Genomic DNA, 25821 nt, shown 5'->3' on the forward strand with positions numbered 1-25821 from the left:
TATGTAAATAAATTTGTTTTCATGAAATCAGTGTTCTTATTTTGCACCTCTTTTGTTTTCCAGTTTGTACACGGTTTGAATAATTTATGCCGGTCTCTATTCTAAAGCCAGTGTGAGCACCACAGAAACATCAACTGCTTCAGCGATATACTAACACCACACCACTGCTGTTAATGAACAGCTACATTTACATGCATGCTTATACTTTTGTATAAAACTGGCTTACACTGGTCCCAGACGAACCACTCCTCTCTATCGAATCATCTCATACAAATAACTAATTTCAATCCTATACGTAACGGCGAGAGCAGCAACGCCAATAGCGTTCAATATGGCAGCCGTAGAAGTGAGGAATGGATACAAATACTATGGCAGCAAATCAAACCCGAAGATTATTCTTAATTATTTGAATATGAATGTAATGCGCGGCTCAATGTGAGTAAAAAGTTCGAATTCCAGTCATTTTCAAGCGGGAGTTTTGGGTTCATACATACATACAAAGTATAAACATATCTACCTTATGGATGAGCACTTAGTTCTGCCACAGTTATAAATAATCGTAATTTTTGTAAATTCATAGATATGGCCTTCTTGGAGCTTCAGGTTGCGGCAAAACAACGCTGCTCTCATGTTTAGTAGGTCAGCGTCAGCTTAATAGCGGCGAAGTCACAGTTCTAGGTATGAAGCCCGGGCAGCCAGGCAGCGGTATTCCGGGTGCCCGCGTCGGCTATATGCCACAGGTGAGTAATGTTTAGGAAAGCTTGAGCATTGAAATGTACATTACCTTAGTTTTTTTTTATGTAGTTATGTATCTTAGTTATTTTTTTTGTAGTTAATTATGTATGTACTGTAGTTACATATGTACATTTCTGTGCTCGAAAGTAATAACCGCCAAAGTCGACTTAAGAAAAAAATCACCGCAAATTAATGAGTTGATTTTCACCGAATTTTTTTTTAACACAAATAGTTTTAAAACTGTCATTAATATTTGGCCTTGCTTCAACGATATTCTATCGAAATTGGCGCCTTTTGGTTTTTTTTATTTATCTGACAAAATTTCTATTTAGTTTGGAGAAAAAGAAGTCCATTATTTTTCTTAAAACTTTAGCGCAAATGGTTTAGAACTGTTTTATGGTCGATGTTTAGCTCCTATGCGATGCTACGATTACCAACTTGCCAGTCAACTTCGAATATTTCTGTGATTTTATCGAAATTCCTAACATTAATTAGCTGTTACAGTACCGGCACCATAAACACCATTCACAATTTCAACGGTCTGGCTTGCGTTTTTGCCTTTATGAACGAAAAACTGTAAAATGTACCGAATTTTCTCTTCGTTGACTTCCATTGTTAACACCCTGTAACTCACAACTGAATGGGGCAAGCAAAAAATAGCAAACGTTTTTTTAGTGTGAAATGTCCCCTTGACAATGAGACAAACTTTAAATTGTTAACGAGATATAGATCACTACAGCCATCTACCGAGAAAATAATGAACTTATTTTTCCTTCCAACTAATAAAGGGTGATCAGATTGGAGGTACTTTTTCCAATAGGGTTTTTATCACAGATAACGCGTGACTACTGTCAAAGTACTTTTTTTCAATATATAAAATTAAACCTTTGGACTTTTATTTGTGGTGGTATGTAAAATCGAAATGTTTTGTGTATAAACCAGCTTCGATTGAGGCATTGGAAGCCAACATCACTAAAGTAATTCATGGGATACCTACCGAAATCCTCCAGCGAGTCACTAAAAATTGGTGTTTACAGATGGCCGAATTACGGTGCAGTTGCGGCTAACATTTGAAAAAGATTATCTTTAAAAAATAAATGTATTGAATGGTTCAACGCAAAAATATTAAAGATTGCCCAATCGATTTGAATTTTCGTTGTTTTATGCAATTTAAAATCCGATACCAATAAAATTGATCACCCTTTATTAGAAAGTATGTATGTACAATTTGTTACGTGATAGTTCCCCCGATAGTTGAGTTTGACTTGTTTAGAGAGTGTTTTATGGAATTTTTTCGAAATTTTTAGAACAAAATGTCCGAACGATGCAACGAGCGACGAACGACGATTTGTTTTTCATTTTCTCTTTTTTTTTTGTAAAGTTGCATACTAGAAATATGGGCTGAAATCACGTAAATGATAAAAGATAAAGTAACTCCACCAACCCCCTAGTAAGCATTCGGGCAAAAACGGCTATAGTAAACGAGCACAGGATGCAGAAAAAAGATGTAAAAAAACTTCCCATTTCGATTTATGTCCAAAATGTTCACTAGACTTTTGCCAGTAATTAATATTTCTCGACTTTTTAAAACTATTTCTATAGTATCCAAAAATATATTTAGGTATTTCGCATTATTATTTAATTTAATTTTAATTTATATAACAACTAACAGGAAATTGCGCTTGTCGATGAAATGACAGTTAAAGAGACAATATTCTACTTTGGTCGCATCTATGGCTTAAAAGAAGAGCAAATTCGAGAGAAATTCAAAACATTGCGTTCGCTGTTGCAGTTACCACCTCCGAAGCAGCTGGTGAAGAATTGTAGCGGCGGTCAACAGCGAAGAGTCTCTTTCGCATGCGCTATGATACATGAACCTGAATTACTTATACTGGACGAACCGACAGTAGGTTTAGATCCTATGCTGCGGGAAAAGTAAGTGCCTAGCCATTTTTATACTAAAGTATACTAATATTTATATTATATTAAATTTTTTTTCTTTTCTCTCTCTGAGTTGTCCTGCCCTTAAGGCCGAGAAAGTGACTTAAAAATAACTTTTAATTTATTGTCATGTTCTAACTTTTGATGATCATATCGCTCATTTGCTGCAAGAGTGTCATAATCCGAAAAACCAAAACGGCTTCAAAGAAAGTTTTGAATTTACTATGCCTCAAATAAAAGTAAAACGACATTTTCATCTAATGAGATACTGTCGATATATTTGATATCGCCATGCATTTTTTGCATAGCCTAAAGGAGGTCATTTCTACATACTTATCTAATTATTTTATTTTTTTTTCTTTGGCTAAGACGTTCATCCTGCGAACGAGCGATATGTATTTGTTATATTTTATCCTAAGCATAGAAAGCCTTTGAACTTTTATACATTTCATAATCTAAATAATATTTATATTGTTTCCCACATAGAATATGGGACTTTCTTGTAGATAGTACTAGGAATAGCAAAATGGCTGTGATCATTACTACACATTACATTGAGGAGGCGAAAAAAGCCAATTGCGTAAGTAGATTCAATATCAGCGGCTTAAATGCATACGTACCAACATCTGCGCATGTATATGCGAGAGTCGTTTAAAGAGTCCGTGCAAAGTCAAAGAGATTTCAAAGTCTGTGACACCAAGTTTCAGCCAGATCGGTATATTTCTTTGTGTTTGGCGTTCGTTTGAGTCGAGGAATTAGACTACTATTTGTTATACAATTTGAAGAAATGGCTGTCGGGAAAATGATTTTATCAAACGAGGCGGTGATTACAAAAACGAATGGCTATTTTTCAGATTTGGACAAATCCTATTATTCCAAAAGCTACAACAGCGTTGCACGAAATATATAAGCCTAAAAGGAGACTATTTGTCGCTCATTGGGCACACTACAGATGCAAAAAGGAGACTATTATCGAAAAATAAAAAAGGTTTACCCCAAAAAATTAGGTAGTTTTTATTTTTGTACGGACTTTTCAAACGACCCTCGTATAGTATGTACGTGTATATAAGAGATGTTTTTTCGAATTTGGGATATAGCTGGTGTTATTCGGAATATTACTTATATTTTTTACTTGCAAGTTAAAGCGGCATACAAAAATATAATCTCTTGGCAGGGAAGTTCGCACTAAACATAAAGACTTCCTTTTGTTGCTATGATACATTAATAATCTAACAGGCTTTTTCTACGCTCCGAATTGAATTAAAAAATAAAAGGATACATTTTCTTCTTCTTCATGTGGTGATGTTTTACAACTCGAGCAGTTACGATCCGAAATACAACTTTTGAAATGTTTAAGAATATAGTAAATAAGTTTTAATTTTTTTTTTGTAAAATTTTCTAATTGAATATAATTTTGTAGCAGACTTAAATTAAATTTTGCGGATTTCACTTCAAACTTTGAAAACTAATTCTTTAAAAATTATAGTATATTACATATATAGAAATAGGCATTCGAAAATTAAAGTTTACTTTTTAACCAACATTTTTAGAATTTTTCTGTGAATGCAATTTTATAACAAATTGAATTTTGTAAGCAAGCAAGTTGCAAGTGACTATAAAATATCGTTGATTTGTTGGCAATTTTTTTTTTTCTGTTGACGGTGGTAGGCTTTTTCTTCTATATAAAAAAAAATCGGTCATGTACTTTGTATGAAAAAAAAGGTGTGGCACCTCATCGTGTTATACTAAAATTCAATGGGTTTTTTAACATACCTAAGAAAATTCTAAAAATCCTGGTTAAAAAGTTGAAAGTTTTGATGAAATTTTATGTTCTTATATGAACCATATTTTTTATAAAAAAAAACTAATGGTGTGTTTAAAATTTTTGCACGGGGTATAGATGAGTATAAATTATAGGGGTATTAAAATCGGTTAGGGCAAGCATCTAACATATCTATACACTGCACATGCTTGTATACTTATATTACTTATATATATATAGGTTGTCAAAAACGTCTTGCGGTATTTTTATTGAATTTTTAATTGTATATAAGTACTCAAATACATTGATGATAATAATTATTCACACAAACATCCACTTAGATCGGCTTAATGCGTAATGGTGTGTTATTGGCTGAAGATACTCCCACAAATATAATGATTAAATTTGAATGCAATTCTATTGAGGATGCATTTTTAATATTGAGTCAGAAACAAGGAGACTCAGACATAGTACAGCCCAATAACGTCAACGTTTCTCAACCGCCGGCAATTATGCATTCCGTGGAAGTAATTGACGCAAATTCGCCAGATCCCAACGAGATATGCAAAAAATTACCATTCGTGGATGAAAATGACAATAAAACGCAACCAACTCAGCAACTGGGCAACGCACGTGAACCGGAAACAGAAAATAGAAAACGAATATTTTTTACAACACGCGGTCGAATAAAAGCTTTGATGACAAAGAATTTTGTGCAACTCTTTCGACAGCCTTCGTAAGCTTAAAAGAGACAAGTTATTTTATATATGAAATGAATTTTTAATATGATATCTTTGTTTTCAGCGGAATTATTTTCATGCTCCTTTTCCCAATAATTCAACTATCGTGCTTTTATTTAGCCATTGGCAAAACACCAACAAATCTTAAACTTGGTATCGTCAGCGAAGAAGTTAACGACTATGCTACATGCTTTGATCGGAATCTGATAACAGTTTACAATCAAAATGACAGTTGTGAATTTGAAAAGATATCATGTCGATATATATCAGAATTAGGAGACGATATTGCTGAAAGGGTATGTATTCTTTTCAACGCTTTTTAACTAATTTTTAAGTTACTTTAAGAGTATTCAAGAAAGGTAAAATTTTATTAGAATATTGTAATTCGAAATTAAACTGCACTGGAAGACAGAGATGATTAAAATGGCAAGAAAAAAATCTGTTTGTTAAATTATATACGAGTCTATACAGATAGGGTACATTTTTTCTCGACACAAAATTCTAAGAACAAAATTCCATTAGAGCGGGGCTCTAAAATCATATCTTTAATTACCTAATACAATTCATAAAATAAATTCAATAAATAAATATTAATCCTTCGGCTACGGCAGCCGCTGTAAGTGAATAAATTATAGAAAAACATTTGAAAACTGCCACTACCAAAAAGTAGGGGCGATCTTATTTGACACTTGTGAACTAGCCAGTTGCTGTATACAAAAATAAGATAGCAGATAAGATGCAGATAAGCAATGGAACGCATAAAGGTAAAAAAAAATGGAAAAAATCATTGAAAATCAGATCAGAATCAGAAAATACAGAACTCAAAGACACTTTTCGATAAAAAAAATTTTGCAAGTAGGCATTCGTTAACACCAAAAAATTATCCATCGTCCAAAAATTGATAGAGCAAAGTGCCAGTTCATTTTGTGTTGGAGAAATGTTACACAGCAAAATATTACAATATATATCCATTACGAAACATACGATTTGAAAGCTTGTAACTGAACTTTTGGTAAACCAACAAATTAATTTCTTGTGGAATCTGGTGCTTTGTGCACTTCTGTCCCTTGCGCCGAATTCAAATTTGAAGTTTAAAGCCAGATACGATAAAATGGAAAATTCAACAACAAAAAACCAGAATCTGTAAATAATATTCTTGGTAATTTTTTTTTTTGGACAACACAAATCCTTTTTTGATGACAAATTATGGCAAATTTTGGGTTCCTTAACTTTTTTGCTTTTTCTCTTTTTAATGAGAGAATTCTCGTTTACACTCTTTATTTGGATTGATGGCGGGTGATGGCTAATTTTGTTATCGAACACAACAATAATTGGCGCAGTTCTGAATATTTTAAGTGGAAAATCATAATATTTCAAAATTTACTCTAAATAAAACAGACATTCAAAGAAGTTATACTCTCTGTCTACTAAATTTGCGGCCACCTGTCATTTTAGATCCTTTCCATTTGAAACCAATTCCGTTAGTGACATTTGACAACATTTAGTCTCAAATGAAGTCGCCAAATGGCATCATGAAAAGAAACTTGCCTTCTATTAAGAAGCTTGCCGTGTTGGACCGAGCTCCTCCTCCTATTTGTGGCGTTCGTCTTGATGTTGTTCCACAAATGGAGGGACCTACAGTTTCAAGCCGACTCCGAAGGGCAGATATTTTTATGAGGAGCTTTTTCAGAAATACACTCGGAGGTTTGCATTGCCTGCCGAGGGGCGACCGCTATTAGAAAAATATTTTTCTTAATTTTGGTATTTCACCGAGATTCGAACCTACGTTCTCTCTGTGGATTCCGAATGGGAGTCACGCACCAACCCATTCGACTACGGCGGCCGTCTAGTTGTGTGACAATAGGCTCAACTAATTATATGCAGTTAGAAGGCCGAAAAAAGCGAAATTTCCAGAATTTTTTTTGAGAAAACTTTTAAGTTTGATCTAAAAATTTGTACACACATTATGTTACCATTTAACTGTATTTTAAGACTTAGTATTAGTACAAATATTTATTTGGAAAGGAGCTACCGCTGATCTCCGGGTGCTCCTCTCAAAAAAGATGGAAGAGGACTGGACCCTCTGAAATTAAAAAACCGAACAGATTTCGTTAAAGTAATTAACGAAGGAATAAGCAAAATAAATTTTTTTGACAAAATTGAGGTTTCTCAAAAAAAAATCGATTTTTGACCAAAATTTCGGCTTTAAATTTTTTATAAAAAAATATTTATCGGTGAAAAAAAATCTTCGATTAATTACTAAAAAATATATTAAAGAAGCTCGTGTTAAAATTTGGAAATAATCGGTTTAGCCGCTTTCGAGTAATGTTGGTCACCGACTTTGAAAACACCATTTTGAGAAAAGCGCGTTTAAAATTTGAAAAGCACTCTGAAACGCCTTTTCAAATTTGCGTGTAACTTCGAAAATATTCACCGGAACGATATTAAATTTTCTGTGTGTATTCTTAAATATTATATATGTAGATTAAGAAAAAAAATCTATGTTCTGAAAATTGAAACTGTATATCACCCCTTAATACTAGACTTAGTAATCCTGCATAAACAGTATCAAAATTAGAATTAACTTTTATTTTATTTCCACAACATTTGGAATAGATAATTTTTTTTGCGAGTTCTCCATCATTTTGTGTATTATGAGTAGAAAAGGCAGTGTTCTGAATAGGATGAATTATTTTGAATTATTTCGATATTAACAAAATTTTAATGCTCGCCGTTCTTTTATTGAACTATTTCTTATTTTAGGTATACTATAAAACGGAAGAAGAAGCCTTTAGCGCTGCAAAACGCACAGAAGTCCTGGGCTATATTAGGTTTCCTCATAATTTCTCAGAATCAATGAAAGCTCGATTAGATGATGGCCGTTATGCAGATGACGGCACGGTAGAAAATGCCGAATTAACTGTACATATTGATATGACAGGTAAGTAATGTCATGAGAAGTATGAAGGGATTGGAAATGGTTTTCAATTACTCTTTTTTAAATATTGTAAAATAAAAATAGATCAACAAATTGGCTACTTTATTGAACGGAAGTTGCGTGATATTTTTGGATCATTTATAAAGAGCGTGTTAATCGATTGTAATCTACCAACTGGTTTGGGGAACATTCCTATTCAATTTCAGGAACCTGTTTATGGTTCGGTAGATATTGAATTTCAGCAATATGTGGCGCCTGGTGTCGTTATGACGTAAGTCTCTATACGTTTCTCGATTCATAAAAGTTAGATATAGTGTAAATATTGAAACAAGGAGCACATTTCTAACGTTACTTTCTTTGTACGTATGTACATTTATATAACTACATGTATGTATGTATCATACACGATAGCATGGTATTCTTCTTGGCCACACTAATGACAGCAGCCGTCTTCATTTCGGAGCGCATGGATGGTGTCTGGGACCGAACGTTAGTAGCTGGAGTATCTGCTATGGAAATGCTGTGGGCTCACTTATTGACGCAACTCATTATAATGGCATTCCAATCGTTTGAAGTGATAATGTACATTGGGCTGGTGTTCGATACTTACAACAAAGGTGATACAGCCACCCTCATTGGCTTATTAACATTGACAGCCTTCTGTGGTATGCTTTTCGGTAAGCTACATCTCCTTATACCTGAATAAAATAAATTAAATATAACGTTAATTTCTTGAAGGTTTGCTCATATCGGTCTATTGCAAATCGCACACAGAAGCAAATTTTGTGGCCACCGGCGCATTTTATCCAATGATAATTCTTTGCGGTAAGTTACCAATACATGCATAAATCCTCAAAAAATATTTCACATGTCCAAATATTTTCATACAAATATAATATATTCAATATATCAGGTCTCCTTTGGCCACTGGAAGGTATGCCGAAATCTCTGCAGGAGATTGTCTTATTTTTCCCGTTTACAATTCCATCTATATCAGCGCGAAATATCATTGAGAAAGGCTGGTCCATTACCAATGGACAAGTGTACAATGGATTCATAGTAATGTCAGCATGGATTGTTATATTCTTTACGCTCTGCATGGTGGGCCTTAAGCGAAAAGCTTAAGCAAATTCGGGATTTCGAGCCAAAGAAGAATGTTGTAGTATTACATTTTGTTTATGTTTGTTTTACATAATCTTAAGCATACATTTCGGTTATGTGAAAAAATATTTAGTATAGAAATTCATATGTATGTATGTAGTGATAGGAAATTTTAAAAGCAGGCATAAGATGTACATATACATATATTTAAATTAAATAATTTCTATGCCAGAAAATCACAAAAAATAAACACCCAACTATAGACCCATTGTTGGCGACATTTGCTTGCAAAGGTCCGACTACTTACTTATTCATACATATTCATATGTACGAGCATGTATGCAAATTTATATTGTGATCATGCATACACTCATTTTTATCAAGAACATTACTTTTCTAATCTTTGATAGATTTTGTTTTTATTTTGCACTATTCTTCTTCTAGTTATAAATAATGTGGTAGGGAATCATGTACGATATTTAATAGAAGTAATAATAAATGTATATATGTATGTATATTTATATACTTAAGTAACTATACCAATGTATGTAAGGGGCATAAGTGCGTAAATATAAATTAAAAATCAATATACAAATGACGTTAAACAAAGCAATCTACATTATTATATATAACTACCGGACCCGACAGACTTCGTTCTGTCAAATAGATTTTAAATGTGACGGTTTATATTTCGACTTTAAGACATTTTTACTCTGCTGACCCTCACACACCGCCCTATCATCATGGAGACGGTTCTGTTCAGGAGAATTAAAGAAAAGGGTCAGCTCGGGTGACCTAAGTATCTTCGCTTCCACGAACTTTGGTCACCCTTTTGGGACCCACTAAAAACCCCGACTGTGATGTCTGCCAGAGGGCTTCAAACTAAGAGGGGAACTTAAGGTTCAAACCTGATTGAAAAATAATCTAAAGGGATAGCGGGAACCTAAAGGTGACAAATATTTATAAAGTGGGTGCTTTAATGACAAAAGATAGACATAATTAATTATTATTATTACAATATTAACATAGAGTTAATAACCGATATAAAAAATAATAATAAAATAAAACGTATATAAGTATTTTCAGTAATCGTTTTATTGTAAATCAAGTGAATCATAATTATTAACAAAAATCTGTTTTATTTTTATTGTAGTGCTTTATGATTTACAATGTTTTTTGTTTGATTACCTGGTGAATATACAAATAAATCTGATGGTTTTCCAACACTGGAACAGTCAACATACAATTGACCATGTGAGAAACATGGGTTTTCTAGATTAATTAATAATGTTTGTCTTTTGTTATTCTTAAAATATGTTTATCTTTTGGTATTCTAAAAAAATATATTTGGATTTGTTCAGCCCTGCATGATTATTCTTAGAATTTACTTAACTATTTTTATTTATTATTTGTGAATGAAATATTCCTTAACTCGTTCTGAAACTAAAACAGAAGAAAGAATATTGCGAGGCCAATCAAATCTATAGCTCTTACATTTTCTGACTTTTCAATTTGGTCAGGTTCACGATATTATCACTTTTGTGTAAACGCATTAGATCCTCCAATGCGAACACGCACACACACGAATGCGCAATATTTGTATGGGAAAAAGAAAAGGGCTGTTTTTGGGTTTTCCCGCAAATTATTCGAATTTTTCTCGCCTTACAAAGCATCCTTGGACTTCAAGGAACATTTAAAAAAAAGAATTGTTAAGATTGATCCATGCGTTGTTGAGTTATGCGCTTACCAACACATTTTTATATTATAAATTATTTCAGTAAACCTTTGTGTCGGCTTCCTAAAATTAGCCGTAACGGTTTATTACACGAAAAAAGTCATTACTATAGTTTCAATATTATTTTAGCAATCAGCAATTTAAGTAAATATATTTGAGACAAAATTTATAAAGTATATTTAGAGTTATATATTAAATAGGAATCGGCCAATGTAGGTATGTATGTACACATGTTCTTCTGAAACGCAGCCTCCAGCTCTGAAGGTATATTTTGTGCTTATGCTCGTATTTATTGGTTATTAACTAATTTGACAATACATACATATAGAAAGAAATAGCGGTCGCCCCTCGGCAGGCAATGGCAAACCACCGAGTGTATTTCTGCTATGAAAATGCTCGGCAAACTTTTTTATGTCATCTTTGACATTTGTCAGTTAAAATTTGTTTGTTAAAATTATTGAAACTTATTATGAAAATGGTCCAACTTTGATAACAACATATCGTAAAATTCGTGATTTCCTGGTGGAAATGATCGTTCGAATTAATCGACAATTCAAAGATAGGTTAAAAAATTTCGAGGAACTGGTTCTGTCAAGGGTAGAAAAAGTACAGGAAGACCAAAAATTTGACGTTTTTTGGGAATATTGTTGCTGTACCGCAAAGTGTTTCTGAGCAATCTTAAACATCGATATATCCACGTTCTCAACAATTAGGCATTCATGAATCGACTGTTTGGTGGAATTTACCTGTAGATGTTCCCATGGTGAGCATTTATAATGGATGTAATTTTCCCCATAATCTTTCACATATTTTGAATAAAAATAGTGAAACCAGAAATTATCTAAATTTTTACCTATTTTATTTTAAAACAACATGTAGGCGCATCTTTGGAAAGACCCTTTATTCTAAATTTAAACAAGGACGTGGAAATCAAAATCGATGATAGAGTAGGAAATATGTCAATACTTCAAAGTAAAGGTTTAGCTCGATTTTCTTGGAAAGGAAAGCTCTTAAAAATCGTATGTAGAAAGTGTAAAATCGTTTGCAGTACGAAATCATTAATTAGGTGTTCTTAAAAATTTACGATTTTTTTCCTCATTTAGAAATAAAGGTTTTAATGTTCTAATTCTATGCTCAATCAAAATAAATATGAACTCACTCGTCCTCGTATTCCTCGAAAGAATAAGAAACAAAAATAGACACAGATGTTGAGATTAATGCTATCATTGCTGTGAATGCATTCATACAATCAGTCCAATGATAACAATTATGCACGCAATTTTACTGGCAAAAAAAGTAAGCGAGTTAGTATTAGTTGTGGAGCATGAAACAAGGAATTTCGTTTTAAAATCGATATATTCTTTACTCTCATTGTTTATTTTCAAAAATGCGGAGATAGAATTTGTATGTTTCGTGAATCCACAACAGTTACTCCGACCGCCATGACGATTCCGCACAAACTTTTCATATATTCAGACTAAATATCCGTCCGCCCGTCTGATGTTACAAGCTGTAGTTCCTATTGCCTATGAGTTTGTTTGATTCCAAGAATTAGCAGCCAGCAAAATTAAATTTTACTAATCAATGTGCGGGTATATATATTTGGAATTTAGCCTTCTTTACTAGTTTTTAGTACATTATTTGTTTTAAAATAAATGAAATAATGAAATACCAAAAAAAACGACAAAAAATTGTTACCAAAAAACGCCCCAAACAGTTTATAGTACGCACAAGCACTAGCCAGAAACGCAAATATAACGCCAAAAAATAGGCACCAAAAATATATTTCCTACAAGTTTGCACCAACAAACAAGCGCCACAAAGTAGGCAGTGTTATTTCTCATTAGAAATTAGCAACTAGAAGGAAAAACTCTGGAAAAATAGCCTAAAGTGTATTTAAGATATATAACTATAAGGTATAGCTCTCTCTCTCCTTTTCCTCTACGTTACATGTTTTTTCTTTCTCGCGGAACGAAAATGTCCAAAACGTTGCATAGCCATGAAATTTTACTCTCCATTTTCGCTCGTCCATCGACGCCTAAGAAGTTTCACTTCAGAAATTTATATGTAAATTGAAATCGTGTGAGTCTGTAATGCGTACAACTAATTGATGGACTCACATCCATGGATATATGTACATATGGATATGCGAGTTGTCAGTTTTGAGTTTCCTAATACTACGCTGTGCTAAAAATTGCAGCAATAGACCCTCACTTTCCTTCTCAACAATTCATTGGCAACAGTAATATAAAACGAATGATTCAGTAGTAATAATAAATATAATTACATGAAGAGCCTGTAAATAATGGACATTTTCAAGATAACGATCCGCAAATCAATTCAAATGTTATCAGTTTGTGATAATAGCTTATGTGTAATGGCGAAGTATTTAAATTTTCTGCAAAAAAACCCACTAAACATAAAATTTACCTTTTTTAATTTATTCCATGTATTTGTTTTGGCAGTAGCTCCTCTTCGCGTCCGTTAAGTATATTACTCAAAGTTTGCCGTACAAATTTGAGTGATTGTGGGAGATAAATTTTTTTAAACCAATCTACCTTAGCATTTTTTCTACGCGCATTTTGAAATTCATCTTTCCTACCAAGATAAGCAGTGAAAAACGCCCTTGTTCAAATTCTTCTATCACAATAAAACGTAATTTATTTTATTACTCTTCAATTAACTTCGTATAATAGTTTTATATATACTCACATTTCATTTAAGTTCTCCAATTCAAATGTAACTTAATTAACCGCTACATAAAATCGCTTTTAAAAATGGCTAAATATCTATGTAAGTATACATGCACTTGCAGTGCTTCCAATTACGTTATACTGCCAAGCTAATAGCCCCTCGTGACAGTCCAGCATTGCTTGTCCAGCACTTTATATGTGTGCGTGTCGGGTGCTTGTCGTTTGCCCGGTGACGTTCAAAACAAAAAGCGATCAATCGACAGTTGTATTTAGAAGTAAATATGTCGTCATCGGATGATGCATTTTTATTACTTGCAGCTATTGCAGTTTTGTTAAAAAAAAGAAGAAAAGAGATAAAAAAAAGTGTGGATGAAAAGCCTAAGTAAGGGAATTAAATTTGGGTTTGACATATTTTACAAAAATTAAAGGTAATCTGCTTTAACTTATTCTGTTCGTTGTTTGAGAATTTTTTTGTTACCCACTTTCTGTGTTATATTAAAAAATCGCAATAAGTCATGTTTTTAATTATAACTTATGTTTTTCGGGTTCATAACTTTATTATTATTAAATTACTTATGTATATCAGTTTTAAATAATGTCATTTACATATAAATTTTTAAATTTTTTGCTTATTTATGTAGATATTTCATACGGATTGTGCTTATTTTTAGTATATGTAGGTGTTTACGAGTAATATACTATTGGGCAACCGCACACTAAATACTAACCTCAATGCTAAATACAACACTGCTGTTTTGTCCATCAGACTCCGACACGATAGTAAGCGTCAAACGAAAATATCAAAAATTTTTGATTTTCATCAAGCATCGTACGTGTAGCCGACAACAAAAACGTGTGTCACGACGCCACCCTACTGCACTAGCACATACAAAGTGCAGTCAAGCATGCTGGACTGGCGCCAACCCCTATAACGACGAAAAACAAAACGAACAGAACGGATCATAAATTGAAGAGATTGAGCAGAATCACATCAAACATAATTACACATAGATGACCACAATTCTTTGCTGCTTGTCAATATGGTGATAATTCAATTACCTGCCGCCTTCTAAAACTTAATATATATATTCAATTCATTCTATTCAAAGTGATATCGGCAGAACACACTATGGAGAGAATAATCACTCATGGATAGAACAGCTAATTTACTTTTTTTATTTGCCTGGGTTTGGAGATCGTCAAAATTAAGTGTTCATTTACATTTTGTGTTTACACTTTAATTTTAGAATTGTTTTATGAAAATTAATTTTCAATAAAAAGAAAAAAATTCTAATTAAGCATGGAAAACTGTACTTTGGATTACTTCTTAATGATGTGATTTATGCACTGCACCATTGTGACGTCACACCTCTTTCTGATGAACGCAATATTGTATTTTATCATTTTTGACTAATAGTTGTACTGATGAGTGCATTAAAAATTTAGAGCAGTTTAGTAAAATTATTGCAGTTTAGTGCAAACCAGCTGATTTATGATAAACAAAGCATTTGAAGCATTGGCGCATAAAAATTAAATGAACCGAACAAATTGAGTAAGACTTGTTAACTAGGTAGATCAGCGACGCCAATTCAAATAATTCATCCATAGAAGATGCGATTTTTTTCACCTAGGAATGACAGGAAACTATTGGAAGACGCGCTTATATGCAATAGGTATGCATTTGTGTAAGAAAAAAAGTAGCAAAGAATTTGCGACGAAGAATTCGTAACGAAAACCTTAGCATCGTCCACAGACAAGGAGTTTAAAATGCAATTTTAGGTAAATCGAGAACATTTACTGATTGAGTTGCATCTAAATATTAATACATTTATTTTGAATAAAATCACATGAAAATGTGTTTATACCATATAACTACTTACACTTCTATTATTCCGAAATCCAAGAGAGGCAGCATGTTACGATTTTGAGTCTATATTTGTGGACTACTACAAAAAAAAAGGTTCAAGTCATCACATGGGCAGTTCAATAAACTTCTTTGATTTAATTCTTTAACTTCTATTTTCAAGTGCTGAACTAACTTGCAGCAGATATGACGCTTACGTAGTTTAGTGTAGAAAAGTGTGGGTTAGTGCTTATTGAAACAACTCGGTTCAAAACAGTTTAGAGCGAAAAAATTATAGTATAAAGTAAACTTTTTAATCTTGCTGGTTCATTATCAAATGAAAAACTAGCATAATTTATTTGAATAAATTGTCGATCTGGCAACATTCAGAGCAACCCTGTAATGAGCGATAGCCAATCAAAATTAAGCTACTAAAATTTTCGTTTACGGAAATAAACTCTTTCCATAAAACGCATACAACGCCAAGCGTTTGGTCGAAATTGGATTTCATTCGTAAATTTGAGCGAGAACGGTTTGTATTTTGGAAAAGTAGTGTTGGACGGGTATAGCTATTTAGAAAAATAGTTAAAATAAAGTTGGATTCAAAGTTATAACTTTTCAAGTGAATTGAAAACAAAGCCGAAGTTATTAGATAATTGTTGGTGGTAAGTATTTGCATTTTCGGTGAATTTTAAAATCTTCCAATAATTTTTACCTGGAGCGAAAATAATTTCCCAGTGTTTTTATAGTCGTAAAAATGGGTTTTATTTTAGTATAAACAAACTAAATAAATCGATATTAAACGAATTAAAATTGTGGCACTGGTTATTAAGTTTGTTTTATTTTCTAGAATTTTCAATTCTTGGTACATACACAAATTTATCGATTTGTGTGAGCAAAGACATCGGATCAGACGACGACTACGTTACTGTTGCCAGCCAACATGGCGGATGACGAGCAATTCTCGCTCTGTTGGAATAATTTCAATAGCAATTTATCTGCTGGCTTTCATGAGTCGTTATGTCGTGGCGACTTGGTGGACGTGACGCTGGCTGCAGAGGGGCAATTTGTTAAGGCACACCGTTTAGTACTATCGGTCTGTTCGCCCTATTTCCGTAAAATGTTTACCCAAATGCCGGCCAATCAGCATGCTTTCGGTAGGTGTAAATTTCCCTTTCGTTGAAAGATATTTTTTTAATGTTTTCAATTTTATTTTTAGTTTTTCTAAAGGATGTAAGTCACACGGCACTCAAAGATCTTATACAGTTCATGTATTGTGGCGAAGTAAATGTGAAGCAAGAAGCTTTACCTGCGTTTATTAGTACAGCAGAGGCTCTGCAAATAAAAGGGTTAACTGATGTAAGTATTCATAACGAAGAAATTTGAAGTACAAAAGCACACACCTGGTGTATTCGCTGTACTCTTTTGTTTTTTCGCCATTTTCCAAAATGTGTATATGTATACATCTGTTTATGAATGTATCGAGACGAATTTGTAAGAAACTGTACCCACCCTGTAAAAAGAAGCGTCAAGTTTGTTTGGGATTTTTTTTTCTGAGCACATCTGTCCCAAGCATTAAAGTATAACATACAAGGCTAATCTATTGAATTGAACAACAATTACATTTTTTTTTTTTGTAAAAGTATGATTCTAAATGTTAAAATTTATATGAAAATGTAAACAACGGAAAATCAGGCTGCCTCGGAATTAGAGAATTTAGAAAGTCTTTAATTTAAAAAAAGAAAAAAAAAAACGTCTACGTCAGAGGGTTTTTCTTTGACACTCTTTTTATCTCTACAGCCAAAAGTAACTAACTCTTACAATTAGTAGAAACAATTTATTTCGAAGACAAAAAAAAACTTGTACGGTATCAATTGATTAAAAAAAAAAAAATAGTACATATTTTTGCGCCCACTTTTGCCGCCTAATACAGCGTACAGCCTTTCATAAAATACAGTAAGACCACGAAAATCGGTTCTACTTCACTGAAACGACTCACTCTCAGCATTCCCCAAACATTTATGGGAATGTTTATGCCGTTACAACTACATTAACACTAAGTACATTTTAATATTTACGTGACACTCGCGTAACTTGGTCTGGTGTTAAGCAGAAATCTCTGTGTAAAATACAGAAGTATGTTTTTGTGCAACATTTAATTATTACGGTAGAATATTTTGTGTCAGTATTCTACACAACGAAGTAATTACCATTGAAATCCAACTTTGTATTCGATGGAGGCAAATTACATTCTAAAATTGCTAGATACTACAAATTTTTCTGCGCGTTTTGTAACCATTGCATCTCACACCATGACGCCTCCTCCTCCATGCTTTATCGTCTTATTTGAAGATATTGTTTAGCACTTGACTCGCCTTACGCCATACAAACCGCTTGTCGGTCTCAAATTGCAGTATTTCAAAAACCATCGCATGGGTTACACTCAGCTTGTTCTATAACTACTGAAGTTTTGGTGTCGACTTTAATGCAATAATCAATTTTTCCTTTCTATCTGGGGTGTGGAAATCTTTTGGGGCTTCCGCTACCTCTTGATTGATCTCTTTTTCTCGCCCTTGGTTCTTAAACATGGTAATAATATAGGGTATATTCAGAAACGCATTATAAATGCGCAGTAATTGCAGCGCTGACAACACTGCCAATGTGACAAGTGATGCAATTGATAGATTTGTTGACGATTTGCAAAAAGATTTGTTGCATTTATGAACGCGTTTTACACTAAAATGGAAGTATTATTGAGTTTAGTTGTTGACGATATATTTGAAGTAAAAAGTGATAGTTTTTTGCTAAATTTAAGAAAAATAAAGACGTGTAAAGCTAAAAAGAAAATCACATATAGTAAGATGTTCATTAAAACGAAAAATTCCCAAAAATAAATCTTTTTTTCCTAGTCGCTAATGCTTTTTAATTTATTGTGATTGTAATTCATTACTTTTCCAATTTTCAAAAAAAAAAAAAAATCTTTTGAAACAATTAGAAAATTTTCGCTGCGCGATTTGCCCGTCTATTTTCAAATCTTTATTCACTTTTTTTATTTCTTCCGCCACCTTATTCCACAAAACACTCTTTCCTCCTCCCTGAAGCAAATTCACTTTCCATGCTCAGTCGGACTCTGAGAAGCAACTTTACTTCCGATGTACTTAGATAATCGCTAAAATCAAGAAAAATGTAATAAAATATTGTTTTAATAACGTATATTTAATATATCTTTACATTAAAAGCTAAAAAAATTAGTTTTATACTCACTTTTCATCAGAAATCATATTAGCGTAATCAGCGGCAGTATTAAAATTTTTCCTGCAAATAATGCGTGACGTTTGATACAAAAATGGCGTTTTGGAACGCGATGCATTTGCAGTACTGCCATATTTGCATTTCTGAACGCACTGCCAACACTGGAAAAGTACGTTGCGCATTATAATGCGTTTCTGAATATACCCATACTGCATCGATTTGTACAGTTTTTTTTTTTTTTTTTTTTTTTTTTTACTAAGCCGTCTTTTTTCAAAAGAGGAGTTACATAAAAATTCTTATTTTTCTGTCTAACATTAGTTATCGAATAAAAAAGATGCAAGGTTGTGATCTGACGACCGCCATCAGAACACTTTATTTTTAAACAGGATAGCCGGTCCTATTTTTATTTTCTTAAAATAAAATTATGATCATTTCACGACTGAACTTTCCTTGAATTATTTTAATATAAAATACCTGGTTTTATACTAAATAAATTCAATTTTTTTTTAGAGTGATCCACCACCGTCACAGTCGCCTGCGGAACCTTCAACACCCACGCCGCAAATCCAACAAATTTCCTCTCCGCGAGTTCGTCAACGTACATCAACTTCTCGTTCATTTAAAATAGAATCGGTGGAGGACTCGGGAGATGATAAACAAACGCAGATTGTCATACAAACAACAGCAGCTCCTGCGGCGCAACAAGTGGTTGCTCAACCACAGTCCCAACATCTGCAACAAACTCCAAGTCAAACGCATATAGCACCTCAGCAAATAGCAAACACCACCACCGCCACTACCACTGTTGTTACGCATAAACGACCAGCACGCAGCGTTGCAAGTGGTCCACACATTAAACGCACCAAAAGTACAATTGACCCCTTAGATACAAGTGAGTCGAGTGGGGCCCAACAAATTACTGTACAAACGGCTGTCGTGGCTGCCCCTGCGTCGGAAACTAAAACGCAAGTTCAACAACAAAATGAAACCGAATACATAGACTTGCCGATAGAATTGCCCACGAAATCGGAACCAGATTATGCTGAAGATGCTGGGGACGTAGAGGGAGGAGAAAATGAGGCCACATATGTAGAAGATGATTCGTACGGTGAACTTCGGTATGATGATAGCTACTTTACAGAAAATGATGAAGCACCTACGGGTGCGACGACGGGGCAAACTAGTGCTGGGTCAGGTGGTGGTGGAAGTGCAACCACATCAAAGGCGTTGGTGAAACAGCAACAGTCATCGTTCACCGACACATCATATGTGGACGTGGCGGATCAAGCGAATAGTGACGCACAAGGTTGGTTGAATACAGTAGTTACTTTTGTAGTTTTAAGAGATTGGTGCAAGTGTAACCGAACTATTAACTGATTGTTGTTAATGGGATTTCATAGATGTAAAAAGCTATTATTTATAATCAATGTTTTAAAAATTAGAGATGATGTTATTGTAATAATTGAGTTAATGGATCGGTTGCACTTGTCTCCAGGTTGTGTAAAGTCAATTTAACGAGGGTTGGTTGTATTAGAGCCGTAAATAAGCCCTCGTTAATATGTTCTTGTACCAACGAAATTTTTAGTCTGTAAAATGAATACGTTTATTTAAAGTTTTCCCGTTCGTGTTTTGCGCCTATTGTATAATTGCATTGGCTTCTTCGGACGATGCAACGGTCGTGATTCGGTTCCCTTTTCTATTTTTAAGTGCAATTATTTGTGGTAAAAAATGGTGCTACAAGATTTTTAGTGAGAACATAAGAAAGAGCAAAAAACTGTTGGTGAATTTAAGTGAGAAGAATGTTATCTTGTTTATTTATATTTTTGTTCAAAGCTGTTTCTCGGTTTATTGAAGATAGTAAAAATACTTATTTGACCGGTATGCAGTGTTATGTGGAATTATGTATGTGTAGTTATTAACAGGTAAGCTAAAATATTATAATTATTATTTATATTGGCAAATCGTCATATTCCAGCACAAAAGCTGACTTAATTTAGCAAAATACTGAACAGAAATATTTCAGCTAATTTTTAGTATTCAGGCATTTATTGCAAAATACCAACGTTGGTATGGAGCGAAAAATATCTTGGTTCAACTGAATAGTTTGTCAACAATAGCAGAAAATTTAAGACAAACAGTGTAAATAGTATTAATTGAACGAACGCAATATTTTGAGCAGTTCGAATTTTTTTTTTTTTTTTTTTTTGTAAATTTTTCATGAAAATTCTGCAATAATTGTGAAAATATAAATTTAAAATCACCAAATTTTTACAATGTTCTCAATTAATTTAGCAACATGCAAAGACAGTGAAACGAAAACAAAGCGTAATATTATTCCTTTTAATCTAAATCTATGAACAACAAAAAACGCAATGTATGTTTTCTGGTTTTTGGTCTTTAATCAACTCGGTTTATTTGATGATTTTTTTTTTTTTTTATACAAAGTTGAATTATTAGATGTTGCTAATGTACAAGCAACGGCAGTCATTGCCGAGTCGATAATAGGAATATATATATAAGTTAATCACGGACTGATTCCTGGATCGGATTTTCGTTTGATTTTTTTTTTTTTTTACCGCTGGTTTAATAAAAAACTTGGTAGCTGTAAAGTACTTGCAGCGCTGTCAATGTGAATTCATGCAACTGATAGATTTGTTGCATTTATGAACGCGCTGTGCAGTAAAATAGAATTGTTACTAAGTTTGGTCATGGACGATGTATGTGAGGAAAAACCGTGTAAAGCTTAAAAGAAGGACATATCTTGTCAAAAGTTTAATATCTGGTATATTCAATAACGCATAATGCGCAACGTACTTTTCCAGTGTTGGCAATGCGTTCAGAAATGCAAATATGGCAGTACTGCAAATGCATCGCGTTCCAAAACGCCATTTTTGTATCAAACGTCACGCATTATTTGCAGGAAAAATTTCAATACTGCCAATCTATCAATTGCAACACTTGTCACATTGGCAGCGCTGCAATTACTGCCATTTATAATGCGTTTCTGAATATACCCAAAATAAAGATTAAATATCGTATTTTTCATCAATTTTTGTATTAAAAGCTAAAATAAATAAATACCCACTTTTCATCAGACATTGTACTAGCGTATTTATTGGCAGTGTGAAAATTTTTGCTGCAAATAATGCACGACTTTTGATACGTTTGATGACGTTTAAGAACGCGTTGCATTTGCAGTACTGCCATATTTGCATTTTTGAACGCACTGCTCACTCTGAAATGGTATGTTGCGCATTATAATGCATTGTTGAACATACCCATGACTTGCAGCACAAGCATCAGTGGCAACACTGCAAGTTTGACATTTGATACTTATAAAATTTTTGACAATTTGCAAATACGTTTGTTTGCATTTTTGAACGCGTATAATACTAAAATGGAAATTTTGCTGAATCTAACACTAGACGAAATTTGTGAGCGAAGAAAAGAGAGATTTTCTTTAAATTTAAGAAAAAGAAGGATATTGAAGTCAAAGAGAAAAATGTTTAGGTACAAATGTTTGTCTTTAAAAAGCAAAATACCTAAAAACAAATCGTTTATTTAAACAATAAAGTCGTTTCCCGAGGACATTTTCTATTCCCAAGTTATCAAGAGATTGAAGATCTCTGCGCTGTGGTGCTGTCCAGTCTTATATTGGGATTTACATTTTTAACTTCGGTCACAACTTTCTTTCACAATACATTTTTTCCCTTCTACCCGATTTAAACTCGTCCTCCATATTCAACCGTACTCTCAGCAATAACTGTGTCTCCGCATTACTGAGATTTTCACTAAAAATTTAAAAATAATAATTTATGCAATTATTATTAACATAATTTAACTAAATTTCAATACAAAAATTAAAATAAAACAGTTTTGCACTTACTTTTCATCAGACATCGTTGTTAAATGCAGTAAACAATTTTTTAATAGAAATTATGAGTGACAACTGATAGAATTGTTGTTGTTGTTAACAGCATAGAATTGTTGTCTTTTTGAACGCTTGATTATTGCAGTGCTGCCATATTGGCATTTCTCAACGATCTGTTTGTTATGCAATTGTAGTTTGCGCGTCATGTTGCATTTACGAACACAGCCATACTCAGGTAGAAATTGTTGCTTTAATACAAGCGGAAGGCTATTGTAAAATTAAATACATATGTATAATGTTAAAACTTTCAGTTTTGCTTAAGTATTATCTCTTTAAAAGCCTATTTTATTATTATATTCAATATATATTTTAATTTTTCTTAATCTAAAACATTTGACTAGTGTTCCGAAACGTATGTACACAATGTAAAAGTATCGCATCGATACTTTACTTTGCAACGTTGTCGATGTTCTGGAACGTTTTTTTACCTCGAATATTGAATACAAATATCTTATAATGGTAGAGACAATTTTATTAAAACGTATTTTTCTTCGTTCTCCGCAAATTCACGCCTTTGTACACATATTGGATCAACTTTTTTTTTTTAATTATAATGATGCTTTGGTTGCTTTTTGTTTGATATCGAGAACATAAATAATACTTTTGCGAAAACAATACATCGTCAAGGTTGCCTTTCGGAACATGTTACTTTATTCGAGCATAAAGTTAGACATTTTAGAAAACGCCCCGTATTTTCATAATGAAGCGAAAATTTTTTTCGAGTAAAAAAGCACTTAATTTTCAAAAAGTATATACGGCTTGTTGAAACCCCATTTTGCACCCTTGGGACAGATTCTGAATGAATTCCAATCAAATTCATTAGGAATCCGACGTTTGTTCTGTGCTTCAATTTACTAATTCGTCGGAGATATCATTGCATGCCGAGGGGCAATCGCTATTAAAAGGACATTTCTTCACTACTCTGATTTATAGTCACACACCAAACTATTCGGATACGGCATCTGCCGTTAAGAAAAGTGGGAACCTAAAATACTTATTTTTTTAAGGAGTAAGTGGGAATTGTAATGCTTGCTCGCCGCACTCAATAATTACAACAATATTACGACCCTCATATTTTTTTGACTTATTGTTGCTGATGCCCATCTGATTATATATTATATATAATTAGGTTTTATACTCTTTTGTTAGATTTGATCGAGCTCCTTGTCCAATTTATTTTGTGTGTTTTGAGGTTTCTCACAAATAAAGGAACCTCACAATCTTATGTGACCTCGGAACGGCAGATGGGTTTTGATGAAGAATTTTATCATATAAATAATACACTCGGAGGTTGCCATTGCCAGCCAAAGGACTACTTCTTTTACAAAAAAACTTCCCATAATATGGTGTTTATGTCCGCGGTTTTAAAACCAGGCACTACTAAGTAGTAGCCGCGTACCAACCCATTCGCCTACCAATCCACTGTGCAATATTGCAAAGTAATTTCGTGCCGAAGGTATTGGTTATAAATTTATTCATAATGGGTATATTCAGAAACGCATTATAATGCGCAATATAGGCTGTGTTCGTAAATGCAACATGTCGCGCAAACTACAATTGCATAACAAACAGAACGTTCAGAAATGCCAATATGGCAGCACTGCAATAATCAAGCGTTCAAAAAGACAACAATTCTATCAGTTGTCACTCATAATTTCTATTAAAAAATTGTTTACTGCACTTAACAACGATGTCTGATGAAAAGTAAGCAAAACTGTTTTATTTTAATTTTTGTATTGAAATTTAGTTAAATTATGTTAATAATAATTGTATAAACTATTATTTTTAAATTTTTAGTGAAAATCTCAGTAATGCGGAGACACAGTTATTGCTGAGAGTACGGTTGAATATGGAGGACGAGTTTAAATCGGGGAGAAGGAAAAAAATGTATTGTGGAAGAAAGTTGTGACCGAAGTTAAAAATGTAAATCCCAATATAAGACTGGACAGCACCACAGCGCAGAGAAAATGCTTAAATCTCTTGGTAACGTACAAACGCATTAAGAAAAAAAAAATTCTTCCGGTAGAAAAGCTACATCCTGGAGGTATTTTGAGGACTTCGACGAAGTTTATGGTACAAGGCACTCAATGACTCCTCCAACAGCAAATTATTAAAGTGAAACTATAAATTATTAATTTTCATAAAACTTATAAAACCTTACTTTAAAAGTGGCCCAATTCATTCGGAAATGGGAATAGAAAATGTCCTCGGGAAACGACTTTATTGTTTTAATAAACGATTTGTTTTTAGGTATTTTTCTTTTTAAAGACAAACATTTGTACCTAAACATTTTTCTCTTTGACTTCAATAGCCTTCTTTTTCTTAAATTTAAAGAAAATCTATCTGCAAGTCATGTCGCATTTACGAACACAGCCATACGTTTGCAGTATCAGCATAGCGTTCAAAAACGCAAATATGGCAGCACTACAAATGCAACGCGTTCTTAAATGAAATTTCTGCATAAAAAGTCGCGCAATAGTTGCAAGAAAAATTTTAAGACTGCCATTTAACGATATCTGATGAAAAGTAAGTATAATGGTATTTTTTTTATGAAAAAATATATTGAAAACACGATAGTTAGACTATATTTCATTATATTTTCCTTTTTCTTATATTAAAGTGTGCTCCATCTAAGCAACCAATTACAAAGGCAAACAGGTTTTCTCTGCTGTTTTCGAACTCAGTCATAATTGTTTGTTGCTCTTCAACAGATGACCATTTTATTTCAATTTTCATATTGCTGTAATTGTTTTGTTGAAAAGATAATGCGCAGCTCCCTTAGCAATATCAAAGCAATCCGAAAGCTGCCGGAAAGCGGCCTGCTATTACATGACTTCCATAATGTATTTTGTAAACATTTTTTTAATGAATTTCCACAACGTCCCGTCCTTGCAGTTAACCAAAATGGAGAATAGGGAGGTTTTTAAACACTTCATAAAATGATTTAATTGAAAACTGATTCAACTGGATATCGAAAACTTACCTTAAAAGTGGACCAATTCAATCGAAAATGAGAAAAAAATATATACTCGGGAAATGATTTTATTGTTTCAAAAAAAGATTTGTTTTTCGGTATTTTTCGTTTTAATAATAAACTTCTTACAAAATATGTCCTTCTTTTAAGCTTTACTGGGTTTTTTTTCCTAAATT

The 25821-nt window shown here is 33.1% G+C and overlaps 2 protein-coding genes across 28 annotated transcripts in view; both read left to right on the forward strand.

Annotated features, from left to right (window-relative positions):
• The window catches only part of LOC128855291 (ABC transporter G family member 23), a 28387-nt gene extending 17922 nt beyond the window's left edge, over positions 1–10465 (forward strand). The window contains exons 2-12 of the mRNA XM_054090050.1: positions 64–435; positions 581–740; positions 2408–2670; positions 3163–3256; positions 4780–5174; positions 5243–5474; positions 7942–8119; positions 8201–8387; positions 8528–8793; positions 8855–8941; positions 9030–10465. Coding sequence (XP_053946025.1) covers positions 332–435; positions 581–740; positions 2408–2670; positions 3163–3256; positions 4780–5174; positions 5243–5474; positions 7942–8119; positions 8201–8387; positions 8528–8793; positions 8855–8941; positions 9030–9241 — 2178 coding nt within the window. The 5' untranslated portion in view covers positions 64–331 and the 3' untranslated portion in view covers positions 9242–10465. The remainder of the gene's footprint in view (positions 1–63; positions 436–580; positions 741–2407; positions 2671–3162; positions 3257–4779; positions 5175–5242; positions 5475–7941; positions 8120–8200; positions 8388–8527; positions 8794–8854; positions 8942–9029) is intronic.
• Positions 10466–15974: 5509 nt separating this feature from the next.
• Positions 15975–25821, forward strand: part of LOC128855293 (modifier of mdg4) — a 57449-nt gene continuing 47602 nt past the window's right edge. For 9 of the 27 annotated variants that reach the window (XR_008453707.1, XM_054090064.1, XM_054090055.1 and 6 more), the window contains exons 1-4: positions 15976–16153; positions 16339–16645; positions 16708–16847; positions 19251–20046. Coding sequence is in view for 25 of the 27 variants with exons in the window: in XM_054090064.1 (XP_053946039.1) it covers positions 16432–16645; positions 16708–16847; positions 19251–20046 (1150 nt within the window). In the remaining 2 variants the exon portion in view is untranslated. Of the gene's footprint in view, positions 16154–16338; positions 16646–16707; positions 16848–19250; positions 20047–25821 lie in introns of all 27 variants that reach the window. The other 18 variants (XR_008453708.1, XM_054090070.1, XM_054090067.1 and 15 more) reach the window with 3 other exon arrangements.

Source organism: Anastrepha ludens, chromosome 2 (assembly GCF_028408465.1).
Source record: "Anastrepha ludens isolate Willacy chromosome 2, idAnaLude1.1, whole genome shotgun sequence".
Classification (NCBI taxonomy): domain Eukaryota; kingdom Metazoa; phylum Arthropoda; class Insecta; order Diptera; family Tephritidae; genus Anastrepha; species Anastrepha ludens.